This window comes from Numenius arquata, chromosome 11 (genome assembly GCF_964106895.1).
Source record: "Numenius arquata chromosome 11, bNumArq3.hap1.1, whole genome shotgun sequence".
Classification (NCBI taxonomy): Eukaryota; Metazoa; Chordata; class Aves; order Charadriiformes; family Scolopacidae; genus Numenius; species Numenius arquata.
Genome location: NC_133586.1, coordinates 11003061 through 11026392, shown reverse-complemented (window position 1 = coordinate 11026392; position 23332 = coordinate 11003061). Strand labels below are relative to the sequence as shown.

Genomic DNA, 23332 nt, shown 5'->3' with positions numbered 1-23332 from the left:
CCCGGGGCTCCGGTGGCTCCTCCCCGTGAGAGCAGCGCTGCCCGCGGCGGGAGGGAGGGGGAGGTCCGAACTCAGGGCTTTGAGACACGGATCAGGCGTTTAAAGAGAAACGAGGAAAGAGAAAGGAGAAGGGAGTTCGTTTGTTTTTTTTTTTCTCCTGCGTTCTCAAATTATTATTTTAGTATACAGGATTTTGTACACGAAGACATTCTACTACTACACCGTACACATTGCAAGACACTGAATGCTATATACATACATCATTGCATCATGTTATTGTATGCAATCTGTAAAACTAGTTGCACAAAATAATCCTTAGTTTGTACTAATTTTTTAGTATTAGAACGTCCAATGATAAAATAACATCATTACAAGTCTTGTATTCTCATTATACATTTTCTTATAGGCACATATGTATATACAGCGGCTATTTCCATAACCAGCTCTATGTTCCAAAACAGCCCTTCTGAATTAAGAGAGATTCTGGAAAAGATCCATTTATTGCTGAATTTGACTTAGTATCTCTTCAGTGCAGCTGCAGATGCCATCTGCAGTACTAAGTCCATTAATTTTCCATAGCTCATCCAAAAAGTCAAGACAGTAGCAATATGAATCCAGCTTTGCCGATGTACTTCAAAAAAATACAGTAGCAATTCGTGTCCATGGGGTTATTGAGAGGTCACGTCGGAAAGATGTGTAAGCTGGGACTACAGCAGCAGCTTTATTGTCTTTTTAGGACAGGTTGGGGAAAACATACGCAAGAAGTTCATAATGAGTAAAGATTTTCCAGTTCAAAAAATGAATTTTAATACATGAGAAATGAAAGGGTAAAAATACAAAGCAATTAATTACAAGTTACTATTTAAAACAAGCTTTTCAATATACAGAGTACTTACTCCACCTGACATTTTGTTAAGAGAAAAGCTAAATTACATTTTGCCAATAACGATGCAGAGAAAATAGCTTTTCTGGTACCTCTCAAACAAGTTAGTTTTGTTTTCACACATTCATGTAACTTCACATAATTTTTAAACTGCTGCCAATAGTGAGCTGAAGTCCACTGATATACTGGCACATTCAAGATGATCATGTGAAATTATGTATAAAATATTATTTCTGGTATCTGTCCATCTTCTATTGATGTACCGTTGTTGTTACCTGGTGAGCTATAAAAAACAAAGCATGTTTTGCTAGCAGTAGGAGATTCGTGGATCACTTTCTTCAAACCTTTCGTTCCATAGTGGGAATCAGGACCCTGAAAAGCATCAAGAAGAGATCAGCAACTGAATGGAAGTGGGCAGAGAGCCCCATGAAATGTTTAAGTTCCAACACTACTGACTTAGCTTATATGATGTGGGTACAGAAATTTTATAATATTGAAATAAACTATACACAAAATCACAGACAACAGAAGCAAGCACCCTATGTCTAAACAGCAACAAAAAAAAGTTTCTCTGACAGCAGACAAACTACTTGATTTTATCCAACTAGTAATGAATAAATATTTTCTAGTATTTCTCCTTGCCATACAGGTTGTCTTAAATTCTCACTTAGTTCCTTGCCTCAGCTTCTTTTAGTTTGCAACACTTTCTTCCAACCCAAGCAACTTTGATTTCTGTATAGAGAATTATATTTAAAAGAATATTAAGAGATTTTTGAGAAAACATTGGATAAATAAATAAATTTGTCTGTAACATTAAGGGAAGACTTTCCTAGAATAAATAATTCTGTCCTGTATTTCAGCACTAGTATATAAAAAGTGATAAAAAAAAGCCTTCCATTTTCTTGACTCTAGCTAGTGGCTAGAATATCCTTGATTAAAAAAAAAAAAAATCAAAATTAAATTTTGACAGAAAGCTGACAGATCAAATATTCTAGATAGTGCTTTTGCCCACACAGAACCAGTGACCTCCATTAGGACTCATTCTAACTCCCGCATCAAGCCAGAAAGTGGGAAGGCACAAAGGGTCCAATTATGGGTTCTGTGCTGTAGCACAGAAGAGAGGTAGCAGTCTTGCAAGTTACTGTGGAGTTTAACTACATCCTTCTTTAGCACTATACTTAAAATAAATTCAGGATCTAGAAGATACTTTCCAATCAGAAGACAGATAAAAGAACAACTCTTGCATCAAAATAACATTTTCTTCTGCACTGTTAGGCATTCTTACTTTCAATGTTGCACAAGCTGTGTAGCAAACCGTTGGCAAAATCTCTATAGGTTCTTTGAACATAACTCTGAATGTACTGGCTGTTCCATCACAACTAAATCCAGTATCATTTTGTCCTAGCGTTTGATTCTTCTCATAATCAATTATCTGTATAAAAACATGAAAATATTTTTAGGTTGACAAGCTTGAGAAAGATTCTTATTGTATGCATATTAGAAGATTACAAGCAAACACTTCCCTACTCCACCCAGTTTAATTGCAAGGACAGTGCAATCTCAGAACTGGAAAGTAGGTGTAATTTCCCGATACCATTAGGGCTGATGCTGCAGTGTGACGAACCGTGGCTTGCGAGTTTTACACAGGCTGCCTCCAATCTGTGGGCAAGATTCAACACCGCTCCAACCAGGTTATAGTCTTGGCTTGGGAGATAAGGAACAGCACTTTGACCTTCAGCTTCTGACCTTCATATACTACATATAATCCTGTACTTGGATTTGCTGATCTTTGCACACCTACACAGCCCACATGAAGGGAAGCACGTTTCCTGGCTGTGGCTAGTTTGAAAAACAAGTTTTTGCAGATAATGTAAGCAGTCAATGACACACTCTTAAAAGAAAACAAGAACTCGCACTGCTATGTTTTATACAATTTATTTCTATTCTAGATTCAGGATAAAAATTACACTCAGACTACATATTATTTCTTTTGCCATCAATTTTAGTGGCAAATAGGAATCATTAGCTAAGATGTAGTAATACCAGATACCTCACTTCTCATTTTGGATTGCAATCCTGATCCATGCTACTGAAAAACTCTTGCAGAAGTTGGATATCAGACCTTAAAAGTAACATGAACACTTCTCATGACTACTGCACTAACCACAATCTTACCAATTTTATTAATATTAAATTACCATACAATTTTTAATATTGCACAAATGAGACAAAGCCCTATTCTAGGCAAAACGTGCTCTAATTTTTTCCCCAGCCACAATAAATAGAAATTGAATAGAAATAGAAATATTAACAACTACAATGCTGAAGTCCTAAGCCCCTGGCACATAAAAGATGTATTTGCAATCAACACCAAATGCTCTCATCTGCTAACAGGAATTTAGCTGAGAGTATCAAACAAGAGTTAATAAAAAGTAAAGATTCTCAAATACATATAGTATAGCTGCTAAATCCTCAGCACCAACTCTTTTGTTCTAAAGATCTAATCTAGTGCACTATGCTACTCATTTACATTGATGTATAGTTTGAGAAAACCAAACTGACAGCACTTCAACTCAAGGAATTTTCAAGTGAGCTTTTAAACTGAGGAATGTGGAAAAGCCAAAAAATTCCTTCAAAACCTCATCTCAGATACATTCTGTTGGAACATCATAAGAGGAAAGGCACAACATTTTTATCTTGAGAGACACACACAAAATTCCTATCTTTAAGTACATGATGGTCAAAAAAAATCAAATAATACAAACCAGAAGACAAATAAACTGTCGTTTAGATAGGATTCCCAGAAATGAACCACATGCTGGAAGTCTACAAAATAAGACTGGGACAATGGAATTTCTGTCCCTAAATGAAGTCATGGATTCTTTCACAAAATTTCCCACACACCTAATAAACCAATGTGATGTGATAGTACCAGGTTATGAATACGCAGTACAGCGTAAAACTGTGCCAGTCACGGAATGCTAATATCTTGTTAGAAAGCTTAGAATAAAATAAAAACTCATCTCAATAAGAAAGATAATTCAAACTGACTGAAATTCCATACTTAAAAAGGAAAAAAATACAGCGCTGGATCAATATTACTAGAAGAAATCCTGACCACAACATGCTAAGAGAGATCTAACAGGCTACAAGAGCAGGAAATACAATTTTAGTGGTGTCTTCAATTACCCGCTCAGCCCTGGCAAGTGTCATATCAGGACATGAAGCAGGGTTGATATTTTTAGATGTTATCAGTGACCATTTCGTGAGCTTGCTAACCAATTGCTCAGTAGGAAGAAATGCAACCCTTGAGTGACGAGCAGGTTCAGATTCAAAATTTCATAATGGAAACACTATGTAACAGTGTCTGTAATATCCTTAGCGTCAACGCTCCCACGTGAACAACAAAAGCAAATCCAACACAGCTGTGCTAAATTTCAAAAAGAGAAAAATGAGGAAGCTTGTTCAAAAGAAGCTAAAAGGAGCAATTAAGAAAAATCAAATCCTTGTAAGAAGGACACAGACTAGAAATAAATACTAGAAATAAACAAACAAAAAAGGGCATCCTATAGAAACATGAAGCTGTATCCAGAGTAAAAAAAAAAAGTTCAAACTGAAAAATTAAAACATAAAAAATACAATTAAGCAGGCTGAAAGAATGTTTAGGAACAGCTACCTGAAAGCATCCAAACCGATGTTAAATTATTCTTTCAACAAAGCAGAAGCAAAAAGCCCCATAGCTCTTTGGTGGGCTAAACAGCATAAAGATATTAAACAAGTGGCAACAGAATAGGGTAGAAGCTTGGAGAACTGCAATACAAACATGTCATTCATCAGCAAAAGAAACTGGGAAACTCCCATGCTGGGACAATTTAGGTTTTCATTGAACCTAAAACTGAAGTAACTTCACAGAAGAAGTTCTATAACAGTAACATACAACCTTCTGCCTAAGACTCAATCAGCAGCAAATAAGATGTCAATCTTTCCAAAAAGCTCTGGGCAAGGACAAGTCTCTAAGCCCCAATACTTGTATGAGGTGACCCAAGCGTGCAATAAATCCACAATCTGGTCAGAAAAATGGCCCAGTATACTCTGAGTGGCAAGAGAAGATGTTGCTGAGGGTTAGAACAAGTCTGGGCTCTTCTGTCTGTTCCCCCAGCATCTGCAACTGTTCTACTAGGTGCACACCCCCCTTCTTTTCCTTCTAGAATCTTCTAATATATCTACTATTGATGAATGAACATGTTTCAATACCACCAAATTCAAAACAGGATACCTCCTTCTTGTGGCAGTATGTTTAGTATCTGAGCATTGAAAAAATACTCTCAGCTGTTTTGATCTTCTGCTAGTATCAGCAAGAGTCTCCTAGTTCTAATATTCTAGCGTTTGGTGAATAACAAACAGTTCTGCATTTACCTTATCCATGGCCCTCATGATTTTAGAAGCATTGCTCGCACCTCCCCATAGCCTCTCCCCTATAAACTGAAGAGTCCTAGCCTTTTGGTCTCCCTTCATAAAGCAGCAGCTCTACCCTCTTAATCATTTCAATTACCGTTTTTAATTCCTTCTAATTCTGCTGTGTGAGACTGGGAACTGCACACAACACTCAGGATGTGGGCATACCGTGCCTTCATTCAGCAACACAATGTCACCTTTTATCTTGTTTTCAGTACAGTATCTTCCTGATGACACAGCGGGCTTTTTTATCAGTCATTACATATTGTGTCACTGATTTCAGATCAGAGAGCTGTTGATCTCTTTCATGAATTCCTAGAAACTTTATTAAAGGACAAATTTTGTGCACAACTGAACAGATTACAAAGCTAACTGAACAGATTACAAGGCTATGAAATTCCCCTGCAGAAAATTTACAGGAATTCAAGGTTAGACCAAACAAGTATCCCGAAGAAAGATTCACCAGGAGCTACCAACAGAGAAACCAAACTGGTCTCGGGAAACACCTATATTGAAAGTGACTGAAGGACAGAAGAACACAGTAGAAAGAGAGGAGGGTTTCATATTGTTCTTACTTTTCCCTACTCATCCACTTATGACTACTGCTGGGGACAAAACACGTTAGATTCCTGCCCTAACAACTGCTCCTATCCAAATATACACCAAACCTTTTGCAAGTACTGTAAGAGTAGCTCTGCATAAGCCTATTTAAACTGAATATACTGTACCTGTATATTAACTTGATAGTCAGTGGGTCCATGAATAGATCCATATAACCCAAATCCCACTATGGAAATTCTTCTATTAACTGTGAACCTAGTAAGATACAAGCCAAGGAAGGAATTTAAACAACTATGATAGGCGTGTGTTCTTATTTCCAGTCAAGTAGGAAAAAAACCTCCCACTGAAGAGTAGGGAAGTAAACTGAAAACACTAATTTTTTTCAACAGCACTTTCTATTTAGATTTCAATAGTAAGATAAATGCTTTGTAAGGTATCAGCTTTATAGATTAAAGCTTTGCTAATCACCCAAGATATTCAATATCGCTAAACAAAAAGTAACTGGATTCTTTTGAATATCTCCAAAATAAAAACAAATCAAGACCTCGTATTTTAAAAAGGAATATGCAGCTAACACCCAAGCACTCTAGAATGCACCCAATCCTCCTGAACTTTGACCTTTGCTACTTTATATTTTATGTGTGCAACAGCCGAAGTTGTTTTTAAAAAAGGAAAAGATCAAACATGCCCAACAGAACCAGCATGTTTGTTACTGTATCTTATGCCAAAAAGTCAAAGTTGAGTAATATGCTCCCTTTCTTCCCACACACTTCTCTGTCTCTCCGAACTGTTTCACAAGCCATACCTAATCCGATCACTTGTTCCACTGTAGCCCCAGCGACTCTCCACTTGCTGGAACCTGTTAATGCTGCATTCTTTTCCTCTAAGGCAACATCTTGGTCGGTCAATATAATCTACTTTAGGCTTAGGATTGACAGTAAAATGCAGAAAGAGATTTACTACTTCCCGATCTGACAAGATTCCAGACTGAGCAGGACCTGTGGAAAGAAAAAACTTCTAAGATGATTTGAAAAATTACTCCAACTGTTGTATTTAAACCACACATTCGCAAACTGAAGATGGCAATAATATTTTTCAACAGCCAGAGAGTATTCCATGGAATGTTTTGCTTTCATTTGCACATCACAACTTTTATCAGTATGATATTAATAACAATAGAGCGTTAAGCTGCTAAACACTCACAGCTGAACTGTGCAGAGACATGGTCTAACAGTAAGACAAAGAACCCCAAAACTCACCTGCTGCAAACTCTTCAATAGTCATTAATGGAAAGCGGATTAAGGAAAGAGCTCTTCCAAGGACTTTCTGTTTGTTTCCAAATGTCACGGGCAGTTGTTGTCTTTGACATTCTGCTTCTGCCCAGCGAACAACAGCTCCAAAGAGTCTACTTTCTCGAATACTAAGGGTATCTCTTTCTAGAACAGCACATAATGTGTCTAAAGAAAAAAAAAAGTTGACAGATTTAGATCAGTTTACATCCAAATGAGCGAGTGCTACACATGAAGCAAGTTTAAACTGTGAAGTAATCACTAAGAACATTGACAATAAGACATCAAATATAAGACTACTTATGTTATGTCTAAAGAAATATCACAATGGTGTATAGACTCCAAATTAAAAAATCCTTTTCCTGCTATGAAAACAGCATATGAACTTTATTCTTGATTCCTAAGAGTGTGACTACATATAATCCACGTAGCGACAAGCACTGTCCCAAAGAATTTCCATGGCTAGGGCAAGATCAAAACTAGAAGTGACCAAGCGGTGAATGCACACTATTATAAAACCAAGTTATTCATGACGACATTGTCATACTCTCATCCAAGCAGCCACCTGCCAATCTGGATCAACTACAGACACAAGCACCAGTGGTGCACACAAAACCAGTTTAAAGATAAATGAAAGTGATCTTAAACATTGATGTATGGAAATTTTTATATGCCCTGAATTTAAGCAAGGCATGTTTGCACTCATAGAAAGTATCATATTGGTAAGTCAAAACAGATACTCTTATCAAGAGTAAAGAACGCTCATAGTCTGGGTACAAATCCCACTGAACACAAGTTAACAATGACTTTACAAATACTTTCATCAGCTGGAATGCCTTCCTTCAGACAGAGTTTTTCACCCAGTCTAGCCGAATTGGAGTAAAGTCTTAGACACATAGAGTAACAATGAAATTACATAAGCAAATACATAGAAACCAGCAGTTTAGATATTTTTTTTTAAACAGATTTCATAGTTTGTACCTGATCTGTGCAACTGAATATAGTACCACCATGCAGCAAAAAAACAGTATGCTTCCTGTTACACATGAAAAGTAGGTGTGGAATCCTCAGGGACGAGGCACAACACTGAGCAAGTGCAGGCTTCGACTTCAGTAAAAGCGTAGTGTTACCATGGTGGGAGCACTGGGACACCGACACTATTCGAATAGTGACCCAATGCAGTGGAACCCTGCTCAGGAGTGAAGCTCAAAGGAAAGCACTACAGGGGTGGATAATAAACCTTGCACTGATTAACATGTCATACATATGCAATGTCTTGTTTTGCTCATTAGCAAACTTGCTGATGTAATGCAGGTGCTGTTGTCCGAATGCCAAGATCCGCAGTTGGCCATCGTGTTGGTGCCCAAAGGTGGGTGCAGATGTGGGGGAAAGCAAACAGCCCCAGATGTACTCGGATGGGGGAGGTGAACTACCCTGGGTTACCATAATAAAGTCTTCTCACAGTCTACAATTCCCTTCAGAAGTTCGATGCTTAGGGCACACGAAGTAACTTACCTATATCAATATCAGTAAAGCCTTCTGCACTTATTGCATCCATAGTACTTTTATCTATTGTGTCAAGACAAAGACTAGCAAGCTGAGGTTCATCAAACAAACGAGCCTAAAAAGGTAAAGAAATACATCTTCAGCATAAAGCTGACAAACAACTAAACTTAAAAAGCAAGTACTTTTACTTCAGTATAGATCTAAATTAACATAGGTTGATTTGTCTAAGCACTCTGTGTTTATACCTTAATGAGCATTTAAATTCTCAAAGGAGTACAAAACTAATGACAATTCACTACAAACAAGTTTTCCTTCACGCTTATGTTTGTAGTTTTAGCAATGTAACTAAGAAAGAGTACACATCAAATCCATTATAGTGAACTGAAGCCCAGTCTTAACAAAAAACAATGAAGAGATTCATGCAAATACACTGTAGATAAACTTGCTCTATTTGAAATGTCCCAGTCCGTTGCATATTAAAAAAAAAAAGGAAAAAGGAAAAAAAAAAAGCCTTTCCTCCACGTTAATAAGAAGCTGAGTTTGTAAAAATTCTAACAGAGCAACAAAACATTTTCATACATAAATTAGACTGTGATAGTAAACCCACTGTGAAGTAATATTTAGTAATTTCCTTCCAAATAATGATTTTCCTCGTAAATCAAAACTAAGCTTAAATTTACCTACTTGAGTAAGCAGCATAAAGGCATTATCTGCTCGGAGGTGCTTCGTTAGAAAATCCACACAATGTGCTTCCAGGGCTGGGACTGCATACTTTTTAGCAGTGTATAAAGTAGTCATGACTGTTTCTGGACCGATTTGAACTTCATCTGAATAAAGAAACCTAGAAATCAATACACAAATACAGATCATAAAAACATATCTTGAGGGAGACAGTCAAGCAGAACATAACAGTCTCTTTGCATTCAGAAAACAGGTCAAAGATTTGCACTGTGAACATGCAACAGTTGACCATGTAGCATTTTTACAAATTAATAAGCTAGTTAAAGGGTTGAAGAAAGAGTATTACGTTAACCTAATGGCATACATTTGTTTTAAATACATAATACTCCCTAAGACTGCTCTGGCTGCACGAGTTACACATAGCTACTGAACTGTAAACAACAGCTGAGCTGCAGAATTACTTAACATACAAACGCATGCTCTTTTGATTCAGTAGGAAGAGCCGCATTTCCAAATATCAATACATAACCCTCCGTGGGTATATTGCTGAACTTAACTTACTGACCGTGCACACTAGCTTCCCTGCCAGGGTCAAGGACTTACACCGTGATTACATCTTATGTCAAAGTTACCATTCTGTACTGTTCAGAGGAAAAGGAGTAATATTCTAGCAGATGACCTTGACTCTTCTATTCCTGCAATAGCAAAACACTCTGGCTTGTCTCCACTGTTTGAGGCTGGATGATTGGTTGAGATTTTCGCATGAGTTGTGAACCAAAAGACAGAAGCCTCCACCAAAACCAGAAAAAAAACCCTGTTTCCTGAGCAGCTGTTATTCGAGTCCAGACGAGATAAGACTATTTTAAGGCTCTGCATGGAAAAGTTGACTTATTTTTAAAAACATCTTTTCTTACAGGTGACATTGAAGATTATCCTAGCAATATTTCATCAGGTTTTCAGATAATAATCAAGAATAGCCTTTGATTTACAAAAATACATTTGTCCCCAACACACAGATGATTAAAGAAAATAGACCAGGGCACACAGCAAATGCAGGAATCCCACAACGAAGACCAAGCCTTACCTTAATATTTCTTAGTATTTTTTGTTCAAAACCTTCTGGAAATGAATGGCAAGCAACACGTAGAGACAGAAGGCATGTTTAGAAGGGTTTTTAAATGTAACAATAAGCAGATTGTATTTAACAGAAAAAACTTGTGAAAGCAATGGACTCAAACTTGTTTGCTACATGGGGAGATCTAAGTAACAGAAACCTAGAATTAAAGTTTCAACTAAAGTTCTTCACTGTTTATATTTCTTATACTCCAAGAAAACTCTCCGTAATTGCTAACACCCACCTAAATATGGTGTTCAACATTAAATTTTCTGCCACTTACCAACAGGTATATATTTACCATTATAATACTCCAAACTATTCAAACGGCTAGCTTTCACATCACTTTGGAAGTGTGAATGATGCTCTAAATTAATTCTTTCAACTGGATTTACATCAAAACAGCTTTAGAAAGAATGAATTTAATTAAATGCTAACTTTTTTTTTTTAGTAAAAGTTTCATACAGTTCATCTAGAACTGATTTATGAAAGCTATAAACTATTATCTGTTGATTAAAATGATGGGCTGACTTGCCACTCACAATCACTGACGAACTTATTTTCAAGAAACTAAGATCTCATAGGTACAGTTTTGTATACCACATTGACAAGCAGTCCATTAAAGCACTACAGAATAGCACGTTTAGATGTTGGTTTTAAGATTTTAAAAAAAAATCTGTTTAAAATGCCCTAACCTGGAACGTGATTCTGATGTTATTACTTAAGCTTGTCCAATCTGAAACCACTGAACTGACACACCAGAGGAGCTTATCTTACTTATGGTTCACTTTCTACTACACCTTCTTAAAGAATCAGATCCAAACTGCACTTTTCCGACCCTTGTCTTCCCAGGAATTCTGCACGCTTTTCCCTCCTATGATCATAACCCAATTACATGGCCAAATAACAGGAATTCAAATGTGGCAACAGTGCACATATATACAGGTTTTTCATTTGTGTGAGATCGATGAGCTACAGGATGATTTTTCATCCCACAAAGGACACACTTGAGGCTCTATGGTCCAATCCCTCCCCTGCCATATGGCTGGATATACATTAAGAGACACTCCCCAACTGAAAGCATGTCAATGACAAACTAATGGGACTTAAGCGATTAAAGTTCTGACAACTAAAATTTGCGCAGCATCCCAAGCAGTAACTTAAACATCAGTGTGTTATCAACACTATTCTTAGTACAAATCCAAAACACAGCCCCATACAAGCTACTGTGAAGAATTTAACTCTATCCCAGCCAAACCCAGTACATTCTCCACCCCTTATTGGATATCATTTACATCATGCTCTGGTCCCACGCTACTGCTACACATCCTCATTAACCACCCCTTCCCCTATAAAATGTCTGTAAAATGTACATAAATACCCATAAAACATTCACTGAGGTAATTTTGTATACAACTTCCAGCTCCATCTGTTACGGTATTCACTCAGTATAGGAGAGGTGACACATTGCATGAAGTTACTGGGCACTATTGGTCTCATTATGTTTCTAGATGCTGACCACCACAGGGCATAGCAACTCATAGTTACAGAGCATGTGATATAGTTACGTACTTTGAAACTGAGAAAACTCATGACAAGAAGTGTCGAAATACATTAAGAAAGTCACTTTGTCACTTTTTTGTGTTTAATACTTCAAGTTTTTGACAATGCCAATACTTTTCTGGGATTTTCAAAGTCAAATAGTAGTCTTTTGCACATACTAAAAAGTGTGAATTTTCAAAGTTAAAATCTAGCTGTAAAAACTATGAAAAATGGTAAAGTACATTTCTCTAGGATGTTGTATAATCCTATTTCCCTTAAGTATATGGATGGATGATCATGATGCATTCATCTACTCATAAATGAGGAACTCTAGGTGTGTCTTCTATCTAAAAATCCCTCTGCTCATGTGCCAAGAGCTCTGTGTCTGTGTTAACTCTCCCATTTGTGGCACGCCTCAATCAGCACACCTTTATGTTTATACCACTGGTCCTCCCCCACTTAACTCAGTGGGGCTCAAGATCACTTATACTTCCCCCTTGCCTTCTTCCCTCCTTTCCTGCCCTTCGAGAGACGATAGAAACAACCTGCTCGTTAGATATAGACTAATTTTATTTTCATCCAGGATGGTATGTGTGTATATATGCATAGTGGAACAACACTTCTAGTAAGCAGAACAAACAATTTTCCCAAGTGACCACTCTATCATTTACTTGACGAAAGCCTCTCACACATTTTATGCCATATTTCTTTACTTTCATGTTAGCACTTCTTCCTCCCCTAATCTTAGCATTTTCCCAACAGCTGAGATATCTTCACCATTATAAAAGCACACAGGAACCTTTTTCCAGTTAGTCGTGATTATCCCTTTATTTACTGCTTGCCAAAGTCCTCTGCAAAGACATTTGGAAGATGGACTGCTAAATTTGTGCCATGTTGTCACTTTCTTTTACACTATGATGAAAGGACAAGTTAAATTACTGTAAAATGTGATTGAAAATTTTAAAAATTCTTATTAAAAACAGAATGAAGCCCTAAACCAGAATCCTGTTGGGACAACTTTAATTTTCTTGATCACTGCTATTCAATTTGTACAGTTAGAAACATATGAAAAAAAAAAGCTGCTTAATTGGGAAGCAGATTCAACTTTTTGAGTTTGATATTATTTCAGCTCTTAAGGATTTATCTGTCCAACTACTGAACTAGTCAGCTGCTTTTAAGAACTCCTGTGTCTCATGTCTGAAAACTCTTCAGGCAAGAGGAACACCAGACGATAAGCCAAAATAGACACACACCAGCCATTTTTGAGCCTTTGAGCACGGCCCACTGTTTTCTAAGGAAGTTCTCTCCCCGTCCCCAGCCAATTTTAAAAGGCTCCTCTTTTCCCACCTTTACAGTTAAGATTTTAGCCCACAGGCAAGGGGGTTACCCAACTTTCTCAGGGAAAAAAAGAAACCCTGAAATGTATTACTGGAACTACAGTGGTACTACCAATTAAAGTTTCAGTTCATTATTTTCAAGTACATTAACTCTACAAATTTATTATTTTAGAGTCCCCTGTGAGAAAAAGGTAGCAACCATATCCAATTTTAAACTGTATACAACTATATCCAAAACCAAAATAAAAAAAGACATCACATTAGCCTTTACCTTGACATTCATTTGCTATGTGTATTCAAAGATCCCAACTTAATTTCTAACCAATACATTTCAAGTTGGTCTTTGCAAAGATTAAATAAAGGCCCTATAAAAGGCAATCATCATTATCTGACGAATTTACTAATGATAGATAAAAGCGGCCAACAACGCAAGGTATAATTCTTGTCTCTTCAGGCCAACACCGGGGAGGGAGCGGGGGGGGAAAATCAGGTTTCTTGTAATTGTTATACCTTAAAAACAGCATATATGAGTATGGAAGAAGTCTAGTGCTGGTCTGCATTAAAGAAGTTCTCCTTAGATAGGTTTTTAACAAGGTGTTGCAATGTATAGTTATCCTAATGTCAGCTCAAAATATAATATGGAAGAATGTCCTAAAAAGCTGCCATGTATTTCGTACCAAAGACAACAACAAACCTGAGATGTTTCAACAGTTCATCAGTCTGGTGATATTTAGACAAGACACAAGTATAATCAGTTTACTTACGTAAGTCCCCTGGCCATTACGTACTAGCAGCTCTACCAACACAAGATGGCTTTTGTTTGCTTCTAACATCTCCTCATTCACTTCTACAGTTTTCAAATACCATCCTTCTTATCTCTACTTAAATTCTTCTGTTTCCGTGTTTATATTTTTATCCAAACTTCTCTCATTATATTAACTTTTCACTGTCCAGTGTTTTTTCCACATATATAAAAATACATACATGTGCACATCATTTACTTTTAACCTTTGAAACCATTTTGCTTGAAAGACACTTCCCACTATCCCACACTCTGCTACACAAACTCTTCACCTTGCCACTACCTCTTTGCTAAGAATCCACAAAATAAATACAGTTCATTTGCTAATGGCAACAGTGAGACATTGCTGCTGCATGGTGGGGTTTTTTTGGGTTTTTTTTCAAATCAGTTGCTGCACCTCCTGAGTCCATGATTACTAAAAGAACTAGGTGACTTCTCACTGTTCTTATCTGTTAGGCCTCAAAATAAAGAGAAAGTTGCTAAGGCTTTGGAGCTTTTCCTAATACAGAAAGTTTTGAGACACTACGTACTCATTTCCAGGCAATAACGTTACTTGTTTCCCAAACGTTCATTACAGAAATCTGTTTCATGTATTTTATGGAGGTTTTGCCTAGCAGAGGAGCTTCTTTGAGAAAAACCTTAAGGTTAAGCAGTTTAGTCATACTACCACACCTCAGCCTGATGCACAAAGAAACTATCAGTAATCGTTTCTATAAACACTATCAATTTTATTTACCACTATGCTGAGTAAAAAGAAATGGTAGTCAAACTCATCAGTTTTGTGAGCATGAAAAGTAGCAGATCCTGTTCTGCCCAAATTAGAAATCACTAACCCATTTTACGTACTTTTTGCCATTGCTGCACTCATGGTCTCACTTGGGTGGTTTGTGTGTAAAAAAATCAGTTAGTTACTGCCTTCTGCTGCATGTTCACTCTCCACCCAAAAGTATCTACAGTAAGTGTGATTACAACTGGCATTACTCCGGTAAAAAGATACAGATATTTATTACCACTGCTGAAAGAGAAAAGTGAACAGCAAGATGAGTAAAATTTCAAAGTACCACACAAAATGAAAAGCTTGGTACAACAGCCTCTGTCCCTTCTTAGCCATTATTACAAGGCAGATGGATAGTTGCAACACCGAGAGGAACCACTAATTCCCATCATCTTACTTAAAAGAAAGCCCCACAAATGGAATCAAAAGGCCAAACCAGACACCCACCACTATCAAAGTATTTTTCTGAATGGATAATTAGCTGCCCTGAAATTAGGCCACTTCCCTTGGGAAAAGGATGCCGGGGAAAGAGCAAGAATGAACCAAAATGTGTTCCGGGGCGGGGGGGGGGGGGGGGGGGAGGTAGGGGGTGACCTTGCGTGCCAGCCCACAAGGTGGTGAGCCGTTCTCTCTGCATCTCTCCCCACGGACACGCAGAGGGCGGCTCTTTGGGGACAGGAGCCAGGAGGGGCCGCGGAGCGAGGCAATGACACCGGCGGCCGAGCCCGGCGGGAGAAGAGACACCCCTCTCCCCCCGCTACCCCGCTGCGCGGTGCGCCCGGCCCGTGAGCCCCCAACCCTGCACGGGACCACCCCCCCGCCGCGGCCTGACCTGAGGAGCGCCAGGAAGGCGGCGGGCTCCACGTCGGGCAGCTCGATCTCGGCCGAGGTGGTGGCCATGCCGCCGTTAAACATCGCGTCGAAGACGGCGCTGCCGGCCGCCAGGACGAAGCGGTGGGCGGGGATGCGCTGCTGGCCGGGCCCGGGGGGCGCCCCGCCGCCCCCGCCGCGGGGGCTGCCCTTGCCCACCACGAAGTGGACGTCGCTGAGGAGCTCGTTGGAGAAGAGGAAGGCGAAGCGCTCCCGCAGCGAGCCCTTGGTGGCCTGCCAGTTGTACAGCGGCTCCCGCTGCAGCACCGCGCCGCCCTCCGCGGCGGCAGCAGCAGCAGCAGCGGCGGGCCCCTCCACGGGCGGACCCGAGCCGCCGCCGGCGGCCGCCATCGCCGCCCTGAGGGGCCGGGCCGCTCCGTCCGCCGGCACGCGAACCACCGCCGCGCGCACGACGTCAGCCGCTCGTCGCCCCTGCGCCGCGCATGCGCCTCTGGCGCGCGCAGGCTCGCGGCGGGACCGTTGTTGCCCGCCCTCCCCCAACGGTCGCGCTGCCGGCTGAGGGGAGCGGAGGCGGCTGAGGGCGAGCGCGGTATTTCGGCTGTCGGGCGGGTCCTCCAGACCACGTTGCAGATTGGTGTCCCCTGTTAGTTTTATAAAGGCATCCGAGAGCCGAGTCTGCAGTGGAAATGCGCTTTCCAGAGCCGCGCAGGGGAGGGGGGGGACCCCACAGATGTGCCAAGCACAGAGCGCTGCGACAGTCATGTAAATTTGTATCGTTACGTGTAGGAATGAATAAATTTTGCAGGTATTCTGATTAGGTACGTGAAAAACAATTTCATTTTTATAATGGCTGATTCCTTACGATAGCGGGCAAAACAAGGATTGATCACCTATTTGTGAAATAATGTTGAAACGTTAATGAGTTGGCACGTATACCTTCTTATACAAAAGAAACCCGTTTGCGACGTGTCTCGACATTTCGTGTTTTAAACTGAGGAGAAAAACCAAAGCAAACACAGCACTAGTGAATGTAGCAGAGGCGCGGGTTCTGTGCCTAACGCAGCAGCCGTCAAATTTAACGTTCTTGGACCAGGGAATGTAGGGTGGTGAATTAATTTGGAAAATTCTGACAAGCAAATTAGGAGCATTTTTAGTGTACTATCTTGGTGGCTTTAGGGGGAAAGAAAAAAAAAAAATGGGGAAAGAAAAAAAAAGTATCTTTGCGTTTTCACAGTCCTGTCAAACCGGACACTGGCAGTTGAAAAATAAGGTGGATCATTTTGCCATCTACTGGAGTTTTGCTGTAAATACAGCAGCAATTTAAATTATGGAGCTGAAAGCTATTTATCATAGCTCTCTGACTTGTCAGCATTTATGGAAGCGTGTGGCTAAAAGAGGAACAGAATATGTCACCGCTCTGCATTTAGGTTTATAATTAGGACAAAACTGAGACCAAGCAAATGTGGTCCGTTTCGCAGAACAAGTTTTAGAGAACCTTAAGCAAGATGGAAGCAATTTCAGCAGGGTAAATGATAGTGGGAAAGGGCACAAGAAGACATAGTATACCAACCAGAAAGCAGCAAGTAGCTTTGCACAGAGGCTATATTTAAAAATAAAATCATACTGCTGACTTAGAAGAATGAAGGTATCACCTTTGCGCTTTTCTGGTCCCAAGGTGGGCAAAGAAGGGAAAGCCAGAGAAGCCCAGATTATCTCCAATAGCTTAAGGACGGAGATGGAAAAAAATCATGAGTGAAACAGCGATACCATGGACACAAATAAATAGTTTTCTGGGAGTATTTTTTTCAGTCATGGGATGATCTGGGTATTAATGAGAGTTCCCTTCATTGCTCTCTTTCTGCTTTTACTTTTCTGTGTTTACTTATAGATTAGTCTGTCAGCTGAGAGCCAACAGCCATGACTACTCTGCTTATAGAGAACTCTGTAAAAAGGGAACGTATTGTCAGTAATACGCTAGAAGAAGTTAACAAGGATGGAAGAGAGTTAAGGAAAAAAAGAGGGATATGCCAAAGAACCAACAGGAGAGTGGCTGGGGCAGGCAGAGTATGTGAGGTAGCTTCAAGGATGAGAAATCAATCATAAGAAGACAAAGCTACGCAAGATAGAAAAAATGGGAAAGACTATAAGAAAAGAAAGTTGAGAGAGAAAATGAGGGGAAAGAAACAAAAATAATATGAAAGAAATCAAAACTCTTAAAAAAAAAAAAAGAAAAACAGGAAAGGAGACAATGAAAAGAAAAAATGCGACCTGGAAGCCCATCAACTAAAAGCCAAATGCACTAATTTAAACAGTTTTAGAAGCAAGAGGTAAGAAAATATTAAGTAACAGATTTCTTTTTTGAAACTGTTTTTTTCTGCACATAGACAATGAGCCTCAGACATTTGTTTCACCTTGTAATCTTCGTGCCAGCTTCCTTCCTAAAAAAAATCAGCTAGTTTTTCTTTGGCTTTATCAGTAGGTGGATCATAGCCATTTTTAAATGTGATGTCATGGGATTGTATTCACCAGTCCAGATCAGAAATAATACACAATGCTTTTCCCAAAAGGGGCTACACGTGAATGTCACTGAAAATGCCGACCCGTTGTTTCCTTTCTTAGCATGTCCAGTTTTTGTCTAAGAAATACAGCAAAAATTAATATAGAGAAAAATATTTATGTAACATAAGCAGTGCAAATTAGCCCAAGAACAACTTTTTGTTTGATCTCACTTAACAGAATGGCTACAAATCAAGGGCTGCAGACAAAAGTTCAATGGTATTATGTTATATGGCTGTGAAGGTTGTCCTGATCACTAGCCAGCAAAAGAGAAGGTCAGGGGGTGTCTACAGTTTTGAGCAACTCATTTGCAAGGTCCGTGTAATGGCCTGAGCAAGCTCGTGCTGACCTGGGGCCTTTTTTCTGTGGAAATTCACTAAGGAAGAATGCTCCAAGTTTTGAGGTTCCTTTACCTGTGTGCAGGGAGAGGGAGGACAAAGTGGGTTTACATACACTGAGGAAGAGCCAGAGAATGTTCTGGTGAAGCTGCAGGGATTTCTGAGATACTTGTGATGCCAGGGATGTCCCAGAGATACAGGAATGCCTGCCCAGCGGCCCTGGCCTTCCCTACCAGTGAAATGGGGCCAGTTCTCTGAGAGCCATCAAAAGGGCTTGGGTTACAAAGTGTATTGTTTTCAATCATTTGTTCCTGAAATTATTTAAATTCTCCTCCCTTTCCTTCTTTTCCCCACATGAACTCAGCTTTGTGTATGTTCTAAGGAGCTGTTTGTTGTCATGATCAGAGTTTTTGAGCTGGCACATATTTTTACAGTGATTAGCGATTGTTCTCATAAGCAGTTAGCATCCTTTCTCTTGCTTCAGGAGGGAAAAGAATAATTCAGAGTAAATCACAGATTTGTTTCTGATTAAACTTCCTGGTTGGGGCCATTTGATGACATCTTTTCCTTTCCATACTCAATTAGATTCTTAAAATCCCCTACATCTCATCTGTGCCATTGCTGTGAATGACAGACATGCATATTACCATTCCTGTGACTGAATTACCAGAAGCATTAGTTACTCAGATGTGTAAATTTGTAATAACAATGCTTTCAAATAATAATAATAATAACAACAACAACAATAATAATAATAATAACAACAATAGTTATCTCCTTGGGCTTTCTACTGTGATTATTATTGTTGTCTTCTCTCTGGTTGGCATTAACCTGTACTGTTGTGATGTGGGGTCTGCAGCTAATGTAACCTTGCGGTTTTTGCAGCACTGGACCCATGCATGCACAGAAAACAAACTTAGAATCTCTGATCTGAGGAACACTGAAGGGCAGGGATTATGTTTTTTTCTTATGTCCTGTAAAGTGCCTATATAATGTTGATAAAAAAGCCAAAATAAGAGCAATTGGTATTTTTAACTCTGTTATAAATTTAACTGTAACCTAAAGCTGACCACAATAAGTATGCAACTTTCTCAGAATTTTAAAATTTATAATAATTTCTATAATTTCTACTAGTAATTCTTGTACGTGAGCACTTTGTTATGCATTTTCAGCTGTGCTGGTTAGTTGTCCTGTAGTATTGAGGTTGCTATGTATCTTTCACCCTCAACTATATTGATATACTTTTCTGATTTTTAGTGATAATATTCATAATTTCTAGATATATACTGTAATAATCGCTTACAGTACAGTGTTGCAATAAACATTCCTGCTAATCAAAATATTTCTGTAAAAATCCTGACATAGACATGTGTACAACTGATACAAACGTGCATGGAAATTTTTAATCATCCCAGTTGTGGAGGTAGCTCTTTCATTTTTTATTCTGCACATTTATGTATTTCAAAAACAAGCAACAAATGGCAACAGCAACATTCTTCACATCTTTTATCTGAAAGTTGTTATAAAATCAAGCCAATTAATTAAGCCTTAGGAGGTTCTACTCACCACATACCTATTTTACATATAGTTTCAAATACTGACATGACTGTCTCTATGAAAAATCTTACACTTTGCAATCTTTTTAAAATAATTAAAAATGTTCTGTTACTGCATAGCTGGAGAAGCAAAGGGGGGAATTTTTTTTGTTAGTTATTACCAGCATATCTTTATGATTGAGCAGCGACTATTTTGTGAAGCTATTTACTTTTCAGTCCCTGGCAAATGTGTTGCACAGCAGCGTTCCAGACAGAGCACACATTTCCTCCATTTCTGCCGGGGTGTTTAGCTACCAGTTCAATTTCCACACGATTAACAAGATTCTTACTGGGAAGCCACACTCTTGCCATTTACATTTTAAGTCAAACAGTACAACTATTTTTACTCTGACATGTCTCTTTCCCTCTTAAGATTATTCCTTGGTGAATAGACAGGCTGTAGCACAAAAAGCAGCTCCATTTTTGAGGTATTGATACTCAATTTTGCAAGTGGAATGGACACTGATCACTAATTCCTCTTTGCATGTGATTGGTGCTGGAGAATTCTTGGTGCTGTGTTTGCTGCTGGAGAATCCCCCAAATCCTCAGCAGATCATTAGCAGGTGGCCTCCTGACCCTCAGTGCATACCATATGAACTGTATAATATTGCCTCTGGTGCACCATGCAGCCTGGCATTTACAAAACAGCATCATTTATTAGGTCTTATGCCCTCAACTAACAAGAAATTCAGAAATACAATAGGCTGGCTTTAAAGATGTCGGAGGGTTGCAGTTACGTGTGGTCTAAGCTGCTCCCTCAGCAAATTAACAAATTAACAAAAGTCCCAAACATGAAGCTTTTAATTCATCTTTTAATTCACCCTTTAACCCATCTTTATCTGGATTATTGGCTACTGACTTCTCTTGCCTCAAAAGCTCACTTGCAGATAGAGGAAGTACACTCTCAAGAACGTGTCAGCTTAGTTCAATAAAAACTGAATGACACGAGCTGTTTTGTACCAGGATGGTATCTTGTAGCTGGCATCATCATGCAGGGAGAGCTTGGTGCTTGGCAGAGCCATATGTGAACACATGAGCAATGCTTCCATGAGCTATAAATAGCGACTCTTAATCCTTGCATTGGTCTTCATGTGCTTGCTTAAGGTTCACCTACTTATATTTGTATAGATTAATGTCATTTCTTTGATTTAAAATAAAACCAATATAATGCTAAGCCCTACAATTTGTCAGGATTTAACAGTCAGTTATTAAAGATAAGAGCTGTTTCCCAGACTAAAAGTGGACACAGAGACCTAATGGCCAGTTAGTCTCCTACTTTGAAGCTGACCATTAATAAATAAGCATTTTTATGTCCTCCACAGTGTTCTTTTTCTGGCACACTTACAAATGCTGCCTTAGTCCTGACATCAGGACTGATCTGCTGCCACTCAGTAGAAAGACTGAGGAGAAACATCTTCTGTAATACAAGTACTGATTATTGATCCAGTAATGGTCTAATGGAGAAGTTCACAAAGACCGGCCCAAGCACGCTGCCTGTGAGCCAAGCCCTGCCAGCTAAGGGGCCACACAAGTGGGGCTGGTTTGGTGCTGCGCTCGGGATTCCCGGTGAGGGATCTGTTGTGTGGTATACGGCTGGTACTTGAGATTTGAGAGAGAATTGGGCTACCTACTTCAAAATGACCATTTAGACAGAAATCATGTCGTTTCTGACACAGGAATGTTACAGTGTGGTGAAGGATCACTGGTTTTGACACCGTGCTGCTGAAGGGACTGTGTTTCTAATGAAATGTAAGATCAGAACTCTAAGAATCACGTTGTCACTAAATTTGATCCTCTGACAATTTCTGCATGGGAAGGAGTCTTAATTTTCCTGTTTTCTTTACTCCACTTTGCTTTCCTGAGCTTCACTGCAGTTTATGTAGGATATATGTGTTTTTCAATCTTATCCTGACATCTAATATTGCTAAATAGTTAAATAGTTGTATGATATTCTACTAGTGATGCCCTCATATGCCTTATGATGATGTTACCATTTATAAACTTCAGGAAAAAGAAAGAAAAAATGCTTTTGCGACATCAAGAAATGAATATAATTGAGTATGTGACAGGAAGCTGAGAGGTTACAGTTATTCTGGTGACAGCAGCTTATCAACACCACTTTCATGTAACACTTTGATTAGTAATTATGTAGTTAAAGATACCCTATTCCTCCCTTCATTTTTATATTGCTGTTCTGGTACCTGTGAATAGAGGGTGGTGTTACATACAGTTGAAGTTCTTCTTTCCTCTTCCACCCCCACAAGAACACTTAGAGCTTTCAAGAAATGCATGTGTTAGTTTTTGAGGACTCCTGCTTCTAAACTGAGGGTGGAGATTGATCAGTAAGAGAGTTTGCTGTTTGACTTAATTTCTGACTGAAAGCCGAATTTTCAACTATTTGCTGTTGGGGAAGTTGAACAGTGATTTTGGGCTGCACTAACTGAGCACGTTTTACCTTTTTCTCTGTAATTGGTGTCAACTATATAAATAAAGTCAAAAAAAATGCTGGGGGTGTTAGTTTCTTTATAAAGGCTGAAACAGACACCAGAATATTTTGGCACAGAGAAGGAAAGTTTGAATTAGAATAATCTGTAGCTACTAGAAAGATTTCTGATATGGGAAGTGTGGCATACCAGAATCCACATGTTCAACACCACCATGGGTGGACTCGGGGAACCTCCTCTGCTGGGAAGCAGAGAGGAACAATGGAGCTGGAAGGCTGGCTAGAGCTTCTTTCACAGGGTGAGAGATGAAAATGAAAGGAAAAAACATGCCCTTTGGAACAAACACTTCAAATATCCCATTTCAGGGCTCTTTTCTGCTACCAGATGCTCATAACTATTTTTTAAATCAAAAGTTGATAGATCTCAACACAATAGACTGAAACAATGCACCCTGTACAGGTGAGGTGCTATGTGCCTACCACACTATGTGTCCTGACAGTTTCTACTCAGAAGATTAAACAGGACTTGATCAACAAGCTGGGTGCAAATCAGTGCAGGAATATGCTGGCAGAGCGGTAAGGAAGATTTCCCGTATTGCCTTTGACTTTACGGACACAGGAGCT

At 39.2% G+C, this 23332-nt stretch overlaps 1 protein-coding gene across 1 annotated transcript; it reads right to left on the bottom strand.

Moving 5' to 3' along the window:
• Nucleotides 1-122: 122 nt before the first annotated feature.
• Nucleotides 123-16197, bottom strand: BTBD1 (BTB domain containing 1). Its single transcript, XM_074155481.1, has 8 exons — nucleotides 15778-16197; nucleotides 9379-9535; nucleotides 8704-8809; nucleotides 7159-7356; nucleotides 6705-6897; nucleotides 6067-6154; nucleotides 2169-2315; nucleotides 123-1255 (listed from the first exon to the last, which is right to left on the bottom strand). The coding sequence occupies exons 1-8, from the start codon at nucleotides 16164-16166 to the stop codon at nucleotides 1097-1099; spliced, it is 1437 nt and encodes a 478-aa protein (XP_074011582.1). The 5' UTR covers nucleotides 16167-16197; the 3' UTR covers nucleotides 123-1096.
• Nucleotides 16198-23332: the final 7135 nt, after the last annotated feature.

Bases quoted from the DNA above. Each gene is read 5' to 3' on its own strand.
- BTBD1 (XM_074155481.1), bottom strand. From the start codon at position 16,166: ATGGCGGCCGCCGGCGGCGGCTCGGGTCCGCCCGTGGAGGGGCCCGCC. The intron at 6,898-7,158 runs GTGAGTTTTGGG...TTCTTTCCACAG, and splicing joins TATTGAAGAGTTTGCAGCAG to GTCCTGCTCAGTCTGGAATC. The intron at 6,155-6,704 runs GTATGGCTTGTG...GTATCTTACTAG, and splicing joins GGAACAAGTGATCGGATTAG to GTTCACAGTTAATAGAAGAA.